General features: G+C 42.6%; 1 protein-coding gene across 17 annotated transcripts in view; it reads left to right on the top strand.

Moving 5' to 3' along the window:
* OSGEPL1 (O-sialoglycoprotein endopeptidase like 1) overlaps positions 1–19470 on the top strand; it is a 165267-nt gene that overhangs the window by 120630 nt on the left and 25167 nt on the right. For 13 of the 17 annotated variants that reach the window (XM_077275431.1, XM_077275430.1, XM_077275426.1 and 10 more), the window contains one exon: positions 19211–19282. The exons of the other annotated variants lie outside the window; for them this stretch is intronic. In XM_077275431.1, coding sequence (XP_077131546.1) covers positions 19211–19282 — 72 coding nt within the window. The remainder of the gene's footprint in view (positions 1–19210; positions 19283–19470) is intronic. 17 annotated transcript variants of the gene reach the window in all.

The raw sequence follows: 19470 nt of genomic DNA, 5'->3' as shown, positions 1-19470 counted from the left end.
AGGGGCCGACAATCTCTCTCCCCATGATTCCAGCCCAAAACATTACTCCGCCTCCTCCTTGTTGGCGCCTTAGCCGTGTTTTCATGGGGTGTCCATCTTCCACTCCATCCATCTGGACCATCGAGCGTTGCACGGCACTCATCGGTGAACAAAACAGTTTGGAAGTTAGTCTTCATGTATCGTTTAGCCCACTGGAGCCGTTTCTGCTTGTTGCAGTGGATAGAGGTGGTCGACAGGATGGCTTACACACAGCTGCAAACCTCTGAAGGACCCTGCATCTTGTTGTCCTGGGGACGTTGGAGGCACCAGCAGCTTCAAAAACTTGTCTGCTGCTATGAAAAGGCATTTTTGCAGCTGCTCTTTTAACCTTACGCAATTGCCTGTTGGAAAGAGTCCCCAATTTTTCCTTATCAGTACGCACACGTGTGTGCTGGGAATCAGCTGCATACTTCTTGATGGTGCGATGATCACGATGAAGTGTCTTGGCAATGTTGATTGTAGTCATGCCTTGACCTAAATACTCCACAATTTGTTGCTTCTCAGCAGCCGACACATCCTTTTTCTTTCCCATTTTGGCAAAAAATGTAGGCTGCTTAATAATGTGGAACAGCCTTCTTAAGTAGTCTTGCCTTTATTTGGACACCCCTGCCAAACTAATTTGCACAGATATCTGCAATTGCTTTCAGTGATATAAAGAGCCCTGACACACATCACCATCAATGAGTTTAATTGTCAAACAAAAAAATTCTAACCTTATCACTCCTAAACTCTATGTGCATAATAATTTGGAACACAGTGTATATCAACCTTGTAGCGAGCTAGCTCCTGAGCAACCAATGCCGTTCTTCTCTCAGGTCTGTCTGCCTTGGTATTATCCAGCAGAGTTCTCACATTCCATGTGCCAAGGTTGAGTACCATCATTTTCTTTTTCTTTATTGTGTGTCGACCGCTGTATGGAAAACCCGCCAGCTGCGGTAGGCTGGCCAGGTGAAATGAAGCAGACTATGTTTGAGGCACCTTTTCTAGCCCCGTCCTCGATTGAGGTGAACAGAGTGATCCTAAACTGGACTGCTCAAACACCCAGGAGGCTGCCAAACTCCACTGCTGCTTCGGTCCAGTGGAGAGCGACCATATGGCCTGGGCCGCCTGCGTGCAGGTTCGTGACTACAGCTTCCAGTGACTCCACACCTGCTGCTTTGCCATCGCCACAGGACTTTTGATACGCAGTGGTTGAAGTCATGACTTGTGCTTGACTTGGATTAAAGTGAGGAAGAGTTGTGCAGTCGTCAACCTCACTCTCTCGCCCGTACCTATCGAGCCTCAGTGGCAAGAACTAGGCGAGACAACTGGAGATAGGTCAGGGTGCAGTGGATGGCCAGCAGTGTCCTATATGTGCCTCGCTGCGCCCTCTCAGCGCTCCACAGCTGTGCTGGAAATCGCTTGTCTGTCCGCTGAATCTTGGTTTCTTCCGCACAGTATGCCATATCTAGTCTTCACATGCAAGAGTAGGCAAACCCTTGAAAATCACTGTAGGTCTCGAGGAAACCCAACAGCTACCCTCACCTGGTTTGGCCCGCCTGCCGAGGCGGTGTACCGGGGTGTACCCGCTGTCACATTCTAGCAGCTACTTGGAGGTACAGGTGAGAGTTGAGCATCAGATGAGGACCAAAGATGGAAGAGCTGTCCAGAAAGGACACGGCATGCACTCCACCAGAGGTGCTACCTCTATCTAGATACCCCATATACCCCCATTCAGTATGATATTATCAGCAGCATATCTGAAGTTTTCACTGGGCCATTTGCTACTGAGAACTATGATTTTTGTTCTGGCATAAACAATTCAATCTCTCGATGAATAGGCAGCATTTTGTTTGTTTAGAATAATATACCCCATAGTCCTCCACATAGTATAATGCACCCCACATTCCTCCATATAGTATAATGTGCACCACAGTCCTCCATATTGTATAATGCACACCCCATAGTTCCCCATCTAATATACTGTGCCCCATAGTCCACCATTTAATATAATGTGCTCCATAGTCCTCCATATGGTATAATATACTCCTCATAGTCCTCCATATATTAAAATACACTCCTCAGTCCACCATATAGTATAATGAACCCCCATAATACTCCATGTAGTATAATTTTCTTCCTATAGTAAAATGCACCCCATAATTCTTCATATAGTATAATGTATTTCCCATTGTCCTTGATACAGTATAACGCAGGTCCCATATAGTACATATAGTATAATGCACTGCCCATAGTCCGATAGATTATAATGCAGCCCCCCTTAAATAGTATAATGTAGCTCACCCATATAATATAATGCAGCCTCATCAAAGGGTATAATGCAGACCCCTATAGAATATAATGTAGCCCCCTCAGAGTACAATGCAGCCCTCCCCATAGAATACAATGTAACCCCGTCTAAGAATATAATGCAGCCCCCAAATATAGCATAATGCAGCCCCCATACAATATAATGTACCCCCTCATATAATATAATACAGCCACCCCACAGAATATAATGCAGCCCCCCATATAATATAATGCATCCCCCGCATATTGTATAATGCAGGCCCCCACTGATTATAATGTAGTCCCCTAATATAGTATAATGCAGGACCCCCGTAGAATATAATATAGCCCCCTCACAAAGTATAATGCAGCCACCCCCCATGGAATATAATGTATCCCCACAACAATATAATGCAGCCCCCCTCATATAGTATAATGCAGCCCCCCATTGAATATTATGTAGCACCCTCACAAAGTATAATGTAGCCACCCCCATGGAATATAATGTAGCCCCATCATACAATATAACGCAGCCCCCCTCATATAGTGTAATGTATTCCCCATAGTCCTTGATACAGTATAACGCAGGTCCCATGTAGTACATATAGTATAATGCACTGTCCATAGTCCGATAGAGTATAATGCAGCCCCCATATAGTATAATGCAGCCACCCCATAGAATATAATGTATCCCACTCATATAGCATAATGCAGCCACCCCACAGAATATAATGTTACCCCCCCATAGAATATAATGCAGCCCGGCATATTGTATAATGCAGACCCCCATAGATTATAATGTCGTTCCCTAATAGAGTATAATGCAGGTCCCCTTAGAATATAATATAGCCCCCTCACAAAATATAATGCAGGCACCCCCCATGGAAATAATGGAGCCCCACCATACAATATAATGCAGCCCCCTCATATAGTATAATGCAGCTCCCCCACAGAATTATAATGCAGCCCCCCATAGAATATAATGCAGCCTCATCTTAGGGTATAATGCAGACCCCTATAGAATATAATGTAGCCCCCTCACAGAGTATAATGCAGCCCTCCCCATAGAAAACAATGTAGCCCCATCATAGAATATAATGCAGCCCCCCAAATAAAGCATAATGCAGCCCCCATAGAATATAATGTAGCCCCCCTCATATAGTATAATGCGGCCATCCCCTTAGAATATAATGTAGTCCCCTCCTAGGGTAGAATGCAGCCCCCCTTAGAATATAATGTAGCCCACCCACTCTCCCCCATAGATTATAATCCAGCCCCACAGTCCAGTACTCACTGATAAATTTAAAGCAAAAAACACAATACTCACCTCTCCTCCTCATTTCCCAGGGTCGGCGCTGACGCCGGGTGGGCCCCCTGACTCACGGGCCCTACAGCGGCCATGTGGTGTGCCGCTGTTAGCGGCACGCCACTGGGGGTACCTGGGGGAACTGGGGCCCTAGGCAGCTGCCTAGTCTGCCTGCCGCTAATGCTGGCCCTGATCAAAACATTATATGTTTCAAAAATTGTGAAATGTAAGAGTATGTGTACGTTTTCCTTTTTATCTGCTCAGTTTTGTTAGAAAACCTGAAGGATTTCCTAGTATAAGTAAAGTGAAAGCGATTCCTGAAATCTTTATTTTCTTTGCAGATTTAAATTTGCAGCATGTCAATTCTTCTAGCGTTTTTATTGCAGATTTCACCCATACTAATGAGTTTGGAAAAATCCTCAAAAAAAAAAAATTAGTTTTCGCAGCAAAATTGTCTGCTGCAAATCCTAGAGGTGTGCACATAAAGCTTAAACGAGTAACTAAACCAGTGCTATTACCTACTAACACAGCTGCACGATAAGAACGTCTGTCAACACACGTAAATAACTTATGAATGTCCAAAACAGAGAGCAAATTAATATTTGATTTAAATGTTCTAGCTCCACATAGTTTTAATAATGAGATAAAATTGACGTATTTTTCGGACTATAAGATGCACTTTTTTCCCCAGAAATCTTGGAGGAAAATGATGGTGCGTCTTATAGTCTGAATATACCTGGCTCGCTGTGGGGGTCGGCAGCAGAGCGAGGTCACAGGAGGCAGGAGCAGGGTCAAATTTGCAGGAAGCCGGTGGCTTGGGCTATCAGATGAGTCCGCTATTAAAGAAAATTAATATTTACTGCTCCCCAAACCCTTAATGCCACCTACCTGTCAGCACCTAGGTCAGTGATAGCAAAATTCTTCACAGTCATTTACTATCACTAATGCCAGCGCCGAGAGGTGGGTGGGTTATGGCTGTGGGGAGCAGTGAATATTCACTGTGGTTACCACAGCTGTCTACTTGCAGCGGCAACCCTGCTCCTGCCTTTGGCACGCTTGTGACTGGGGGCACATGGCAGTGATGTCATGCACTGCCCATCACTTACATGCCAAACTCAGTTGCTGGCATCAGAAGAGGAAGTGCACGCCTGAAGAGCAGAGGGAAGGTGAGTAGCATAATTTTTTTTTTTTTTTATGTGCGGCATAATGGGAGGTATACAGTGGGGCAAAAAAGTATTTAGTCAGTCAGCAATAGTGCAAGTTCCACCACTTAAAAAGATGAGAGGCGTCTGTAATTTACATCATAGGTAGCCCTCAACTATGGGAGACAAACTGAGAAAAAAAAATCCAGAAAATCAAATTTTCTGTTTTTTTATCATTTTATTTGCATATTATGGTGGAAAATAAGTATTTGGTCAGAAACAAAATTTCATCTCAATACTTTGTAATATATCCTTTGTTGGCAATGACAGAGGTCAAACGTTTTCTGTAAGTCTTCACAAGGTTGCCACACACTGTTGTTGGTATGTTGGCCCATTCCTCCATGCAGATCTCCTCTAGAGCAGTGATGTTTTTGGCTTTTCGCTTGGCAACACGGACTTTCAACTCCCTCCAAAGGTTTTCTATAGGGTTGAGATCTGGAGACTGGCTAGGCCACTCCAGGACCTTGAAATGCTTCTTATGAAGCCACTCCTTCGTTGCCCTGGCGGTGTGCTTTGGATCATTGTCATGTTGAAAGACCCAGCCACGTTTCATCTTCAATGCCCTTGCTGATGGAAGGAGGTTTGCACTCAAAATCTCACAATACATGGCCCCATTCATTCTTTCATGTACCCGGATCAGTCGTCCTGGCCCCTTTGCAGAGAAACAGCCCCAAAGCATGATGTTTCCACCACCATGCTTTACAGTAGGTATGGTGTTTGATGGATGCAACTCAGTATTCTTTTTCCTACAAACACGACAAGTTGTGTTTCTACCAAACAGTTCCAGTTTGGTTTCATCAGACCATAGGACATTCTCCCAAAACTCCTCTGGATCATCCAAATGCTCTCTAGCAAACTTCAGACGGGCCCGGACATGTACTGGCTTAAGCAGTGGGACACGTCTGGCACTGCAGGATCTGAGTCCATGGTGGCGTAGTGTGTTACTTATGGTAGGCCTTGTTACATTGGTCCCAGCTCTCTGCAGTTCATTCACTAGGTCCCCCCGCGTGGTTCTGGGATTTTTGCTCACCGTTCTTGTGATCATTCTGACCCCACGGGGTGGGATTTTGCGTGGAGCCCCAGATCGAGGGAGATTATCAGTGGTCTTGAATGTCTTCCATTTTCTAATTATTGCTCCCACTGCTGATTTCTTCACTCCAAGCTGGTTGGCTATTGCAGATTCAGTCTTCCCAGCCTGGTGCAGGGCTACAATTTTGTTTCTGGTGTCCTTTGACAGCTCTTTGGTCTTCACCATAGTGGAGTTTGGAGTCAGACTGTTTGAGGGTGTGCGTGCACAGGTGTCTTTTTATACTGATAACTAGGGTTGAGCGGCCTTGACCTTTTTAGGGTCGAGTCATGTTTTGTGAAACCCGACTTTTTGAAAAGTCGAGTCGGGCGAAATCGGCCGATTACTGCGAAAAGTCGAGGATCGGCCGGAACACGAAACCCTATGCACGTCAATTGGGAATTTATTTTTTTATTTTTTTTTCTCTCTCTCTCTCTCTCTCTCTCTGTCTGTCTCTCTCTCTCCTCCGTCCCATATTCCCCCTCCGTCCCAGCACAGAAAATCTCATGTTACACATTGCAAATCCCTACTGCGCACAAGCGATAAATGATGATAGCCGTGCACGCTCCTAACCCCTATGTCATCATTCTGCCCACACTCCTTCATTGGCTGAAAAAATGGCGCTAAACGCGTCATTCGAAACGCGACTTTGGCGCCAAGATCGCGTACCGCATGGCCGACCCCACACAGGGATCGGGTCGAGTTTCATGAGACGCCGACTTTGCCAAAAGTCGGCGACTTATGAAAATGAACGATCCGTTTCGCTCAACCCTACTGATAACAAGTTTAAACAGGTGCCATTACTACAGGTAATGAGTGGAGGAAAGAGGAGACTCTTAAAGAAGAAGTTACAGGTCTGTGAGAGCCAGAAATCTTGATTGTTTGTTTCTGACCAAATACATATTTTCCACCATAATATGCAAATAAAATGATAAAAAAACAGACAATGTGATTTTCTGGATTTTTTTTTTCTGTTTGTCTCCCATAGTTGAGGTCTACCTATGATGTAAATTACAGACGCCTCTCATCTTTTTAAGTGGTGGAACTTGCACTATTGCTGACTGACTAAATACTTTTTTGCCCCACTGTATATACCAGGATGGGCCCATAATAGGGGACATATATACCAGGACAGGGAAAAAATATACCAGGATGGACCCATGATGGGGGGACATACAATACAGACCAAAAGTTTGGACACACCTTCTCATTTAAAGATTTTTCAGTATTTTTATGACTATGAAAATTGTACATTTACACTGAAGGTATCAAAACTATGAATTAACACATGTGTAATTATATACTTAACAAAAAAGTGTGAAACAACTGAAATTATGTCTTATATTCTAGGTTCTTCAAAGTAGCCACCTTTTGCTTTGATGACTGCTTTGCACACTCTTGGCATTCTCTTGATGAGCTTCAAGAGGTAGTCACCGGGAATGGTTTTCCAACAATCTTGAAGGAGTTCCCAGAGGTGCTTAGCACTTGTTGGCCCTTTTGCCTTCACTCTGTGGTCCAGCTCACCCCAAACCATCTCAATTGGGTTCAGGTCTGGTGACTGTGGAGGCCAGGTTATCTGACGTAGCACCCCATCACTCTCCTTCTTAGTCAAATAGCCCTTACACAGCCTGGAGGTGTGTTTGGGGTCATTGTCCTGTTGAAAAATAAATGATGGTCCAACTAAATGCAAACCGGATGGAATAGCATGCTGCTGCAAGATGCTGTGGTAGCCATGCTGGTTAAGTATGCTTTCAATTTTGAATAAATCCCCAACAGTGTCACCAGCAAAGCACCCCCACACCATCACACCTCCTCCTCCATGCTTCACGGTGGGAACCAGGTATGTAGAGTCCATCCGTTCACCTTTTCTGCGTCGCACAAAGACACGGTGGTTGGAACCAAAGATCTCAAACTTGGACTCATCAGACCAAAGCACAGATTTCCACTGGTCTAATGTCCATTCCTTGTGTTCTTTAGCCCAAACAAGTCTCTTCTGCTTGTTGCCTGTCCTTAGCAGTGGTTTCCTAGCAGCTATTTTACCATGAAGGCCTGCTGCACAAAGTCTCCTCTTAAAAGTTGTTGTAGAGATGTGTCTGCTACTAGAACTCTGTGTGGCATTGACCTGGTCTCTAATCTGAGCTGCTGTTAACCTGCGATTTTTGAGGCTGGTGACTCGGATAAAATTATCCTCAGAAGCAGAGGTGACTCTTGGTCTTCCTTTCCTGGGGCGGTCTTCATGTGAGCCAGATTCTTTGTAGCGCTTGGATGTTTTTTGCCACTGCACTTGGGGACACTTTCAAAGTTTTCCCAATTTTCAGGACTGTCTGACCTTCATTTCTTAAAGTAATGATGGCCACTCGTTTTTCTTTACTTAGCTGCTTTTTTCTTGTAATAATACAAATTCTATTCAGTAGGACTATCAGCTGTGCATCCACCAGAGTTCTGCGCAACACAACTGATGGTCCCAACCCCATTTATAAGGCAAGAAATCCCACATATTAAATCTGACAGGGCACACCTGTGAAGTGAAAACCATTCCCGGTGACTACCTCTTGAAGCTCATCAAGAGAATGCCAAGAGTGTGCAAAGCAGTCATCAAAGCATAAGGTGGCTACTTTGAAGAACCTAGAATATAAGACATAATTTCAGTTGTTTCACACTTCTTTGTTAAGTATATAATTCTACATGTGTTAATTCTTAGTTTTCATGCCTTCAGTGTGAATTTACAATTTTCATAGTCATGAAAATACTGAAAAATCTTTAAATGAGAAGGTGTGTCCAAACTTTTGGTCTGTACTGTATATACCAGGATGGGCCACATACAGTATATGTACCAGAATGGGAAACCTATAAACCTGGATGGTGCCCTGGTTGGGAGAACATTACCCCCATAACAATGTCAGCAGCAGATCCCCTCATAACAATGAGTCATAACCACAATTTTTCCTTCAAATTTTTTACCTATTTTCCTTTGCTAAAACCTTTGTGCGTCTTATGGTCTTGTGCATCTTATAGTCCAAAAAATTATGGTATGTGTATTTTTATAGATTTTATCGGAAACCTGTCAGCAGGATTTCACCCCCCTATTTATCAGTAAGCTCCAGAAATATTGGACAGTGACAGAATCTTTGGGATTTGGACTCTGCATGCCACTATTTTTTATTTAAAATGAAACAACTAAGATACAATTGAATTGTAAACTTTAAGGTTTAATTAACCTTTTATGACCTTAGACGTATCTGTATGTCCAGGTTGCATGGCAGTTAATGTCCTTGGATGTATGGACACGTCATATCTTTAACCCCTTTCTGCCATCTGACGTACTATCTCGTCGAGGTGACCTGGGACTTAATTCCCAGGGACGGGATAGTACGTCATAGGCGATCAGCCACACTCACGGGGAGAGCGTGGCTGAATGCAGCCGGGTGTCAGCTGATTACTACGGCTGACATCTGGCACTATGTGCCAGGAGCGGTCACGGACCGCTCCCGGCACTTTAACCCTCGGAACACTGCAATCAAACATAATCGCAGCGTTCAGGTGGCATGGGGAAGCATCACGCAGGGAGCGGGCTCCCTGCGTGCTTCTCTGAGACCCTTGGAATAACGCGATGTGATCGTGTTGTTCCGAGCATTTCCTCCGTCCTCCTCCCTTCAGGCCCCGGATCCAAGATGGCCGCAGGGGTCCTTCCGGGTCCTGCAGGGAGGTGGCTTGCAAGCGCCTGCTGAGAGCAGGCGCCGGCAGGCCTCCTGCACTTCCTGTCAGCAATCTGACACTATACAATGATGTTCCACCCTGGGACAAAGTAAAAAAGTAAAAAAAAAAATATTAACATGTGTAAAAAATAAAAAATCCTAAATAAAGAAAAAAAATATTGTTCCAATAAATACTGTGCCTTGCGAAAGTATTCGGCCCCCTGGAACTGTTCAACCTTTTCCCACATATCATGCTTCAAACATAAAGATATCAAATGTAAATTTTTGGTGAAGACTCAACAACAAATGCACCTCGCCCTATTAAGGCTGAGTGCACACCTAAACCTTTACTGAACAACAAATGGAACGCAATTGTGAAGTTGACCGAAATTTATTGGTGGTTTTAAATTTTTGTGGAAATTCAAAAACTGAAAAGTGGGGCGTGAAATATTACTTTCAGTGCAGCAAACTCAATCCAGAAGTTCATTGTGGATCTCTGAATGATCCAATGTTGTCCTAAATGCCTAATGATGATAAATATAATCCACCTGTGTGTAATCAAGTCTCCATATAAATGCACCTACTCTGTGATAGTCTCATGGTTCTGTTTGAAGCACAGAGAGCATCATGAAGAACAAGGAACACAACAGGCCATCCCTCTAAACTTTCATCTCAAGCAAGGAGAAGACTGATCAGAGATGCAGCCAAGAGGCCCATGATCACTCTGGATGAACTGCAGAGATCTACAGCTAAGGTAGGACAGTCTGTCCATAGGACTGCACAAATCTGGCCTTTATGGAAGAGTGGCAAGACGAAAGCCATTTCTCAAAGATAAAAAGTGTTGTTTAAAGTTTGTAACAAGCCACCTGGGAGATAAACCAAACATGTGGAAGAAGGTGCTCTGTTCAGATGAAACCAAAATCGAACTTTTTGGCAACAATGCCAAATGATATGTTTGGCGTAAAGGCAACACAGCTCATCACCCTGAACACACCATCCCCACTGTCAAACATGGTGGTGGCAGCATCATGGTTTTAGCCTGCTTTTCTTCATCAGGGACAGGGAAGATGGTTAAAATTGATGGGAAGATGGATGGAGCCAAATACAGGACCATTCTTGAAGAAAACCTGTTGGAGTCTGCAAAAGACCTGAGACTGGGACCGAGATTTGTCTTCCAGCAAGACATTGATCTCAAACATAAAGCAAAATCTACAATGGAATGTTCGCAAATAAATGTATCCAGGTGTTAGAATGGCCAAGTCAAAGTCCAGACCTCAATCCAGACATACCCCAAGTGACTTGCAGCTGTAATGGCAGCAAAAGGTGGCGCAACAAAGTATTAAGTTAAAGGGGCCGAATAATATTGCACGCTCCACTTTTCAGTTTTTGATTTTCCACAAAAATTTAAAATAACCAATAAATTTTGTTCAACTTCACAATTGTGTTCCACTTGTTGTTGATTCTTCACCAAAAATTTACATTTGGTATCTTTATGTTTGAAGCAGGAGATGTGGGAAAAGGTTGAAAAGTTCCAGGGGGCCGATTACTTTCGCAAAGCACTGTACATTTCTTTATGTAAATATAAATAAATAAATAAATAAAAGTACACATATTTAGTATTGCCGCGTCCGTAAAGACCCAATCTATAAAACTGTCCCACTAGTTAACCCCTTCAGTGAACACCGTAAAAAAATAGAAAAACCGAGGCAAAAAACAATGCTTTTTCATCGTACCGCCGAACAAAAACTGGAATAACACGCGATCACAAAGATGGATATAAATAACGCTGAAAACAACATCTTGTCCCACAAAAAACGAGCCGCCTTATAGCGTCATAAGCGAAAAAATAAAAAAGTTATAGCCCTCGGAATAAAGCGATGCAAAAATATTTTTTTTTTCTATAAAATAGTTTTTATTGTATAAAAGCGCCAAAACATTAAAAAAATAATAATAATAATAATAATAATAATCTTTATTTTTATATAGCGCTAACATATTCCGCAGCGCTTTACAATTTTGCACACATTATCATCGCTGTCCCTGATGGGGCTCACAATCTAAATCCCCTATCAGTATGTCTTTTGAATGTGGGAGGAAACCGGAGTACCCGGAGGAAACCCACGCAAACACGGAGAGAACATACAAACTCTTTGCAGATGTTGTCCTGAGTGGGATTAGAACCCAGGACTCCAGCGCTGCAAGGCTGCTGTGCTAACCACTGCGCCACCGTGCTGCCCCGTGCTGCCCGTGCTTATAAAGATATAAATGAGGTATCGCTGTAATCGTACTGACCCAAAGAATAAAACTTCTTTATCAATTTTACCAAACGCGGAACGGTATAAATGCCCTCCCTCAAAAAAAAAGAAATTCATGAATTGCTGGTTTTTGTTCATTCTGCTTAACAAAAATTGGAATAAAAAGCGATCAAAATGTCATGTGCCCAAAAATGGTGCCAATAAAAACGTCAACTTGTCCCGCAAAAACCAAGACCTCACATGACTCTGTGGACCAAAATATGGAAAAATTATAGCTGTCAAAATGTGGTAACGCAAAAACTATTTTTTGAAATAAAAAGCATCTTTTAGTGTGTGACAGCTGCCAAACATAAAAACCCGCTATAAATAGTAAATCAAACCCCCCCTTTATCACCACCTTAGGGAAAAATAATAAAATAAAAAATGTATTTATTTCTATTTTCCCGTTAGGGTTACGGCTAAAGTGAGGGTTAGGGCTACAGTTAGGGTTGGGGCTAAAGGTAGGGTTAGGGTTGGGGCTAAAGTTAGGGTTAAGGTTCGGATTACATTTACGGTTGGGATTAGGGTCAGGGGTGTGGTTAGGGTTATGGTTGGGATTAGGGTTAGGGCAGTGTTGGGGTTAGGGGTTTGGTTAAGGTTGGGATTAGGGTTAGGGGTGTGTTGGGGTTAGGGGTGTGGTTAGGGTTGGGACTAGGGTTAGGGGCGTGTTCGGGTTAGGGGTGTGATTAAGGTTATGGTTAGGGTTGGGATTAGAGTTAGGGGTGTGTTGGGATTAGGGTTGGAGTTAGATTTGGGGGTTTCCACTGTTTAGGCACATCAAGGGCTCTCCAAATGCGACATGGCGTCCGATCTCAATCCCAGCCAATTCTGCGTTGAAAAAGTAAAACAGTGCTCCTTCCATTCTGATCTCTCCTGTACGTCCAAACAGGGGTTTACCCCAACATATGGGGTATCAGCGTACTCAGGACAAAAAACAGAAAATAAAAATTTGGGGGCTAAAAAATATTTTTTGTGGGAAAAAGATTTATTTTCACGGCTCTGCGTTATAAACTGTAGTGAAACACTTGGGAGTTCAAAGTTCTCACAACACATCGAGATAAGTTCCTTGGGGGGGTCTAGTTTCCAATATGGGGTCACTTGTGGGGGGTTTCTACTGTTTATGTACATCAGGGGCTCTGCAAACGTAATGTGAAGCCCTCAGACCATTCCATCTAAGTCTGCATTCCAAACAGCGCTCCTTCCCTTCCGAGCTCTGCCATGCGCCCAAACGGTGATTAACCCCCACATATGGGGTATCAGTGTACTCAGAACAAATTGGACAATAACTTTTGTGGTCCAATTTTTGCTCTTACCCTTGGAAAAATACAAAACTAGGGGCTAAAAAATAATTTTTGTGAAAAAATTTTTTTTTTATTATTTTCACGGCTCTGTGTTATAAACTGTAGTGAAACACTTGGGGGTTCAAAGTTCTCACAACACACCTGGATAAGTTCCTTGGGGGGTCTAGTTTCCAATATGGGGTTACTTGTGGGGGGTTTCTACTGTTTAGGCACATCAGGGGCTCTCCAAACACAACATGGCGTCCTATCTCAATTTCAGTCAATTTTGCATTGATAAGTCAAATGGCGCTCCTTCCCTTCCGAGCTCTGCCATGCCCCCAAACAGTGGTTTACCCCCACATATTGGGTATCAGCGTACTCAGGACAAATTGCAAAACAACTTTTGTTGTCCAATTTCTCCTTTTACCCTTGGGGGCGAAAAGATCATTTTTGTGAAAAAGTATGATTTTTATTTTTACAGCTCTATATTATAAATCTCTGTGAAGCACATGGGGGTTCAAAGTGCTCACCACACATCAAGATAAGTTTCTTAGGGAGTCTACTTTCCAAAATGGTGTCACTTGTGGGGGCTTCACTGTTTAGGCACATCAGGGGCTCTCCAAACGCAACATGGCTTCCTATCTCAATTCCAGTCAATTTTGCATTGAAAAGTCAAATGGCGCTCCTTCCCTTCTGAGCTCTGCCATGCGCCCAAACAGTGGTTTACCCTCACATATGGGGTATCAGCGTACTCAGGACAAATTGCACAACAACTTTTGGGGTCAATTTCTTCTGTTACCCTTAGGGAAAATAAAAAATTGGGGGCGAAAATATCATGTTTGTGAAAAAATATAATTTTTTATTTTTACGGCTCTATATTATAAACCTCTGTGAAGCACTTGGGGGTTCAAAGTGCTCACCACACATCTAGATAAGTTCCTTAGGGAGTCTACTTTCCAAAATGGTGTCACTTGTGGGGAGTTTCACTGTTTAGGCACATCAGGGGCTCTCCAGACGCGACATGGCGTCCGATCTCTATTCCAGCCAATTTTGTATTGGAAAGTCAAACGGCGCTCCTTCCCTTCCTAGCTCTGCAATGCGCCCAAACAGTGGTTTACTCCCACATATGGGGTATCGGCGTACTCAGGACAAATTGTACAACAATTTTGGGGTCCAATTTCTCCTGTTACCCTTGGTAAAAATAAAACAAATTGGATCTGAAGTAAATTTTTTGTGAAAAAAAAGTTAAATGTTCATTATTTTTTAAACATTCCAAAAATTCCTGTGAAACACCTGAAGGGTTAATAAACTTCTTGAATGTGATTTTGAGCTCCTTGAGAGGTGCAGTTTTAAGAATGGTGTCACACTTGGGTATTTTCTATCATATAGACCCCTCAAAGTGACTTCAAATGTGATATGGTCCCTAAAAAAAATGGTGTTGTAAAAAGAGAAATTGCTGGTCAACTTTTAACCTTTATAACTCCCTAACAAAAAATATGTTGGTTCCAAAATTGTGCTGATGTAAAGTAGACATGTAGGAAATGTTACTTATTAAGTATTTTGTGTGACATATCTCTGTGATTTAAGGGCATGAAAATTCGAAGTTGGAAAATTGCAAAATTTTCGCCAAATTTCCTTTTTTTTCACAAATAAACGCAAGTATTGTCAAGGAAATTTTACCACTATCATGAAGTACAATATGTCACAAGAAAACAGTGTCAGAATCACTGGGATCCATGCAAGCGTTCCAGAGTTATAACTTCATAAAGGGACAGTGGTCAGAATTGTAAAAATTGGCCTGGTCATTAACATGCAAACTTGGGGGTTAAGGGGTTAATGCTAGCATTAAAATTCCGACTACTATTTCCCCCACCCCCTTCCATTGCACCGCCGAGCCGTTTATCAGACGTACACCACTGATTAGCACACATGCTCCTTTTTTGGCAATTTTTTTTTCCAATCAATTTTTTTTTATCCCCTTCTTACACCACCTCTGTGTGTGCATTCTGCATCCGTCGAGCGCTGGTTTGTGGCGAACATCACTGACCGACCTCTGGGTGTTGTTTTTTTTGTTGTGAAAAATGAATAAAAAATAATCATTTGGATTCATTGATATGATTAGATTAAGGACAGTAAATATATACTGTGGTAATCATCGTCCACTACATTATTTTTTGCTGAATTGCGTTAGTAAAGAATAAAAATATACCATAGTAATTGTATTTTTAACTGAATTGATACTGAAGAAACCAGAACTTCTGCAATATTGGAGTGATGATGTTTTGTTTAACACTCCAGTGTTCCGCATGGCAATGACCCATAAACGTTTTGAGGCCAGCCAAAAAATCTTACATTATAATGATAATGCACAGTGTCCTCCCCAAGATCACCCCAACTTTGACCGTCTTTTCCAAGTTTGGCAGATCATTGAGCACTTCACCAACAAGTTTGCTGAGGTGTACGTGCCCCAAAGGGACATCTGCATGATGAGTCCCTAATTCATTTCAAGGGGAGGCTCACATTCCAACAGCACTGCCCAGTAAGAGGGCTAGTTATGGAATTAAGCTGTACAAACTGTGTGAGAGTACCTTAGGGTACACCAGCAAGTTTAAGGTTTATGAAGGGAAGGACTCCTGGATTGAACCCCCTGAATGCCTCCCTGTCCTGGGAGTGAGTGGGTAAATTGTATAGGATTTGGTGCACCCACTGCTGGATCAAGGTTGTCATCTCTACGTAGATAACTTTTATAGCAGCATCCCAATCTTCAAGTGCTTCTCTGCGCAACAACTGCCGCACTGTCTGCAAAAATCAGATAGGCCTCCCTAAGACGCTATTTGGGCAGCTGCTCAGGAAGGTTGAGAGCAGAGCCCAATGTAGCGACAACATGCAGTGGTTAAGTACAAGGACAAGAGGGATGTCCTTCTCTTGACCACCATACATGTGACGGCAACACAGTATGGGGTATCTCTACACAGGTCCACAAACCACACTGTGTACTGGGGTAAAACAAGTACATGAGGTAGTTGATCTCTCTGATCAAATCCTCCAGTCGTACAGTGCCATGAGAAAGGCCAAGGAGTGGTACAAAAACCTGGCCGTGCACATCATATAGATGGCAATACACAACGCTTTCGTGCTATCTCGTTGTGCATGCCAGACTGTTACATACCTTCAGTTTCAGGAGGTAGTGATCAAGGCCCTAATGTTTGGAGATCAGGAAGGAGCGGGCCCCAGTACTTCTGGAACTGAAGGTGCGCATATCATGCCAGCCCATCATTTCCCGGGAGAAGTGTCTCAACCACAAACAAAGAAGGTCGCAAAATTCCTGTGAAGGAAGGAAAGGCTTTCCAAAGCTGACACGCGTTGATTGGTATTGTGCCACTGGATTTTGTGAACATACTTCACTTTTAATTGTACTAATAAATTTTGTATTTTACCTACCTTCTCACTGGAATTCACCTTTTTACATTTTTCTACAAAGCCTCCTCATTTCATGGGCTCAAAAGTAATTGGACTAATGTAACTGTACCATAAATAAAATGTTCATGTGTAATATTTTGTAGAGAATCCTTTGCAGGTAATGACTGCCTAATCACTGGAAGCCATGGGTGTCACCAAACACTGGGTTTCCTTCTTTCTGATGCTTTGCCAGGAATTTACTACAGTTGGCTTCAGTTGTTGCTTCTGCCTTAAAAAGCAACCATGGCTTTAATTTTAATTTTATAAATCAATAGGACACAGAAAAATATGCAACCTTGTAATATACCTTATCAGAGAAAGTTGCTTCTTTCTCTGGCAGAATTCATCTGTCATTATCAAAGTTCTCAATTCTGAGGTAAAATGTGTATTCAGTGAGGACAGACGTTCCCATTACAGAGATAGGAAATGGCAGTGGCTATGGGATACAATTCTATGTAGACAAAAGGAGGGAGAAGCTGGAAGCAGAGCTCGCCCCCCTCCTAATAAGTTAGTGCCACTAAAATTCAACTCCTGCTGGAATGCAACAATCAAAAACAAAAACAAAAATTGATCATTAAAGGGGTATTCCCATCTCTAAGATCCTGTCCAAACATGTAGAAGGTTTATTATTAATAATAATAATAACAATAAATACCTCCAATTAGAAATGAGGTATAGTTCTTCTGATTAGTTATATCGCTTACCCCATGTGCAGGGCATTGCTGTAGCTTATGTATGCATGGTTACAACCACTCATATAGTGAAAGTTAATTAGCTTTTAGTGGTAAGTGACTTAGCAAATCAGGATGTCATGGAGAGACTAGGTGAGCGAGAGCTAATAACCCGGGCCCCTGCAGTTTCCCTCAGACTAGGGAAATCCTGACTGACCCTCTACCTGGAGTTTACACTGAAGGTGTGCATGTCCAGGCCTTGAACCTCACCCTGTCTCCTGAGCTCAGCCCTAGGCTGAAACCTCCGCCCACCACCCAGTGAAGATGTTATTCCCCAATACCCACAGTTAGCACAGACAAGGATAAAGGAAAATATACACCACGCCGCAGTCACTCAGGAATACACTATAAATGTGCAGGGCAAAATAAATACAAATATAGGAAGGAGTAAATAAGACAAAGGAAAATACACCACCAGCAACGAATCTCCAACAACAAGCTCTCCTCTCCAGACCGAGATAACGCACAAGACAGAAGCTATAATCGGCGACGCCCAAAGATCAGGAGAACTATTTAAAGGCAGTGGGCATGGCCCAGCTTCCAATCCAAGGATTAGGTAAATTAACCCCGGAACAGCTAGATAAAATCTAGCAGACGCCAATGAGCAAATAGTGGTCAAAAGCGGAATTACCGCTGTCTGTCGGACGACCTGGTCTGAACAGCGTCCGACATGACACAGGAGAACTATACTACATTTCTAATTGGTGGTATTTGCTAATATTATTATTATTGCACCTACTACATATTGGATCCAGTTGGATAAACACGTGGGTGAGTTGGGCTGCTGGAGTGAATCAATTCTTTGGAAAGGATGATGAGGAAAATGCTTTTAATTCACAACGTATTTCAACCCCATATCGACGTCTCTTTCAAGTGAAAGAAACAAGTTTGATTTGGTTGACATTTGTTTTGTTCACTTGAAAAAAACGCTGGTGCGGCGTTGAAACGCATTGTGAATAAAAAGCCTTTTCCTCATCATCTTTTCTGAAGAACTGATTCACTCCAGCAGCGCAGCCCATCTGCGTGTTTATCCAACTGGATCCAATATCTCCAGGAGGACCGATTCCGCAGCCACGGGGCAGCAGCTATTTTTCTTCACGCCTGTCACAACCCCACCAGGTGAGCGTAACCAGCACTGTCCTACTCTCCCTCCATAGGGTATCACCCTATTGGGCGCTCTGTTCCCCACTTTTACATTTACACCTACTACATAAAGGAATAAAATCTAGGAGCTAGAAATGCCCCTTTAAGGCCAAATTAGCCTTGGCCCTTAGGCCTTATTCAGACATCAGTGATTTTTCTTTATCTGTTTTCACATATGTTGTTCATCAGTATTTTGCATCTGAGTTCCATCAGTGTTTGGTCATTGTCAGTTTTTGCCATCAGTTGTATTAGTAATTTTCCTTTACAAAAAATAAATAAATTACCAAGCTTCTATACATACAATGTTAATCACGGATGTACATAGATTGTACATTGCTGCCATCCGTGTGCGGTCCTTGATTTTCACTGACCCATAGACATGCATGGGTGATTTTGATCCCATACAATGATCAAAAACTGACACTTCTCAATGATTGCTTTTATGTACACATGGTTCGTGAAAAAAACATGGACATGTGACTAGCACCATAGATTATAATGGGTATGTGTTATATCTGTGAAGAATACAGGACACAAACGTGGAAAGACAGATGTGTGACTGAGACCTTGGGGGTTTAAGGATTTGACAAGGCTTCACATTTTAAAATCCAATTTCATACCTACCCTTTATCATTGTAGCCTTTCTATCGTGATCATAGGCATCTTGTATATGGTAATGCACTGAAAATAATTTTGTTACTACAGTTTACAAACCATTATTTCTTAGGAATGGTATTGAGAGGCTGCGCATTGGTGCTGGAGTTTGTGAAAATATAGATGACATACGTTATGAACCAAGGTAATGATCCCAATCTTATACTTGTTTGTGTAAACCCGTATATAGAAAAGATAAAAACTGAGTGTACTCAGTAGTTGATACTTTTAATGGCTGCCCCAAAAGACAATGACAAATAGCAATCTTCTGATGATACTTTGGTCTTTTTATGACATGAAGAAACCGAAGTTGTCTCCAAAGCTTGTTGTTAG

The sequence above is a fragment of the Ranitomeya variabilis genome, chromosome 7, assembly GCF_051348905.1.
Source record: "Ranitomeya variabilis isolate aRanVar5 chromosome 7, aRanVar5.hap1, whole genome shotgun sequence".
Taxonomy (NCBI): domain Eukaryota; kingdom Metazoa; phylum Chordata; class Amphibia; order Anura; family Dendrobatidae; genus Ranitomeya; species Ranitomeya variabilis.
Note: the sequence above shows the minus strand (reverse complement) of the source record. Positions and strands in the feature narration are given on the sequence as shown.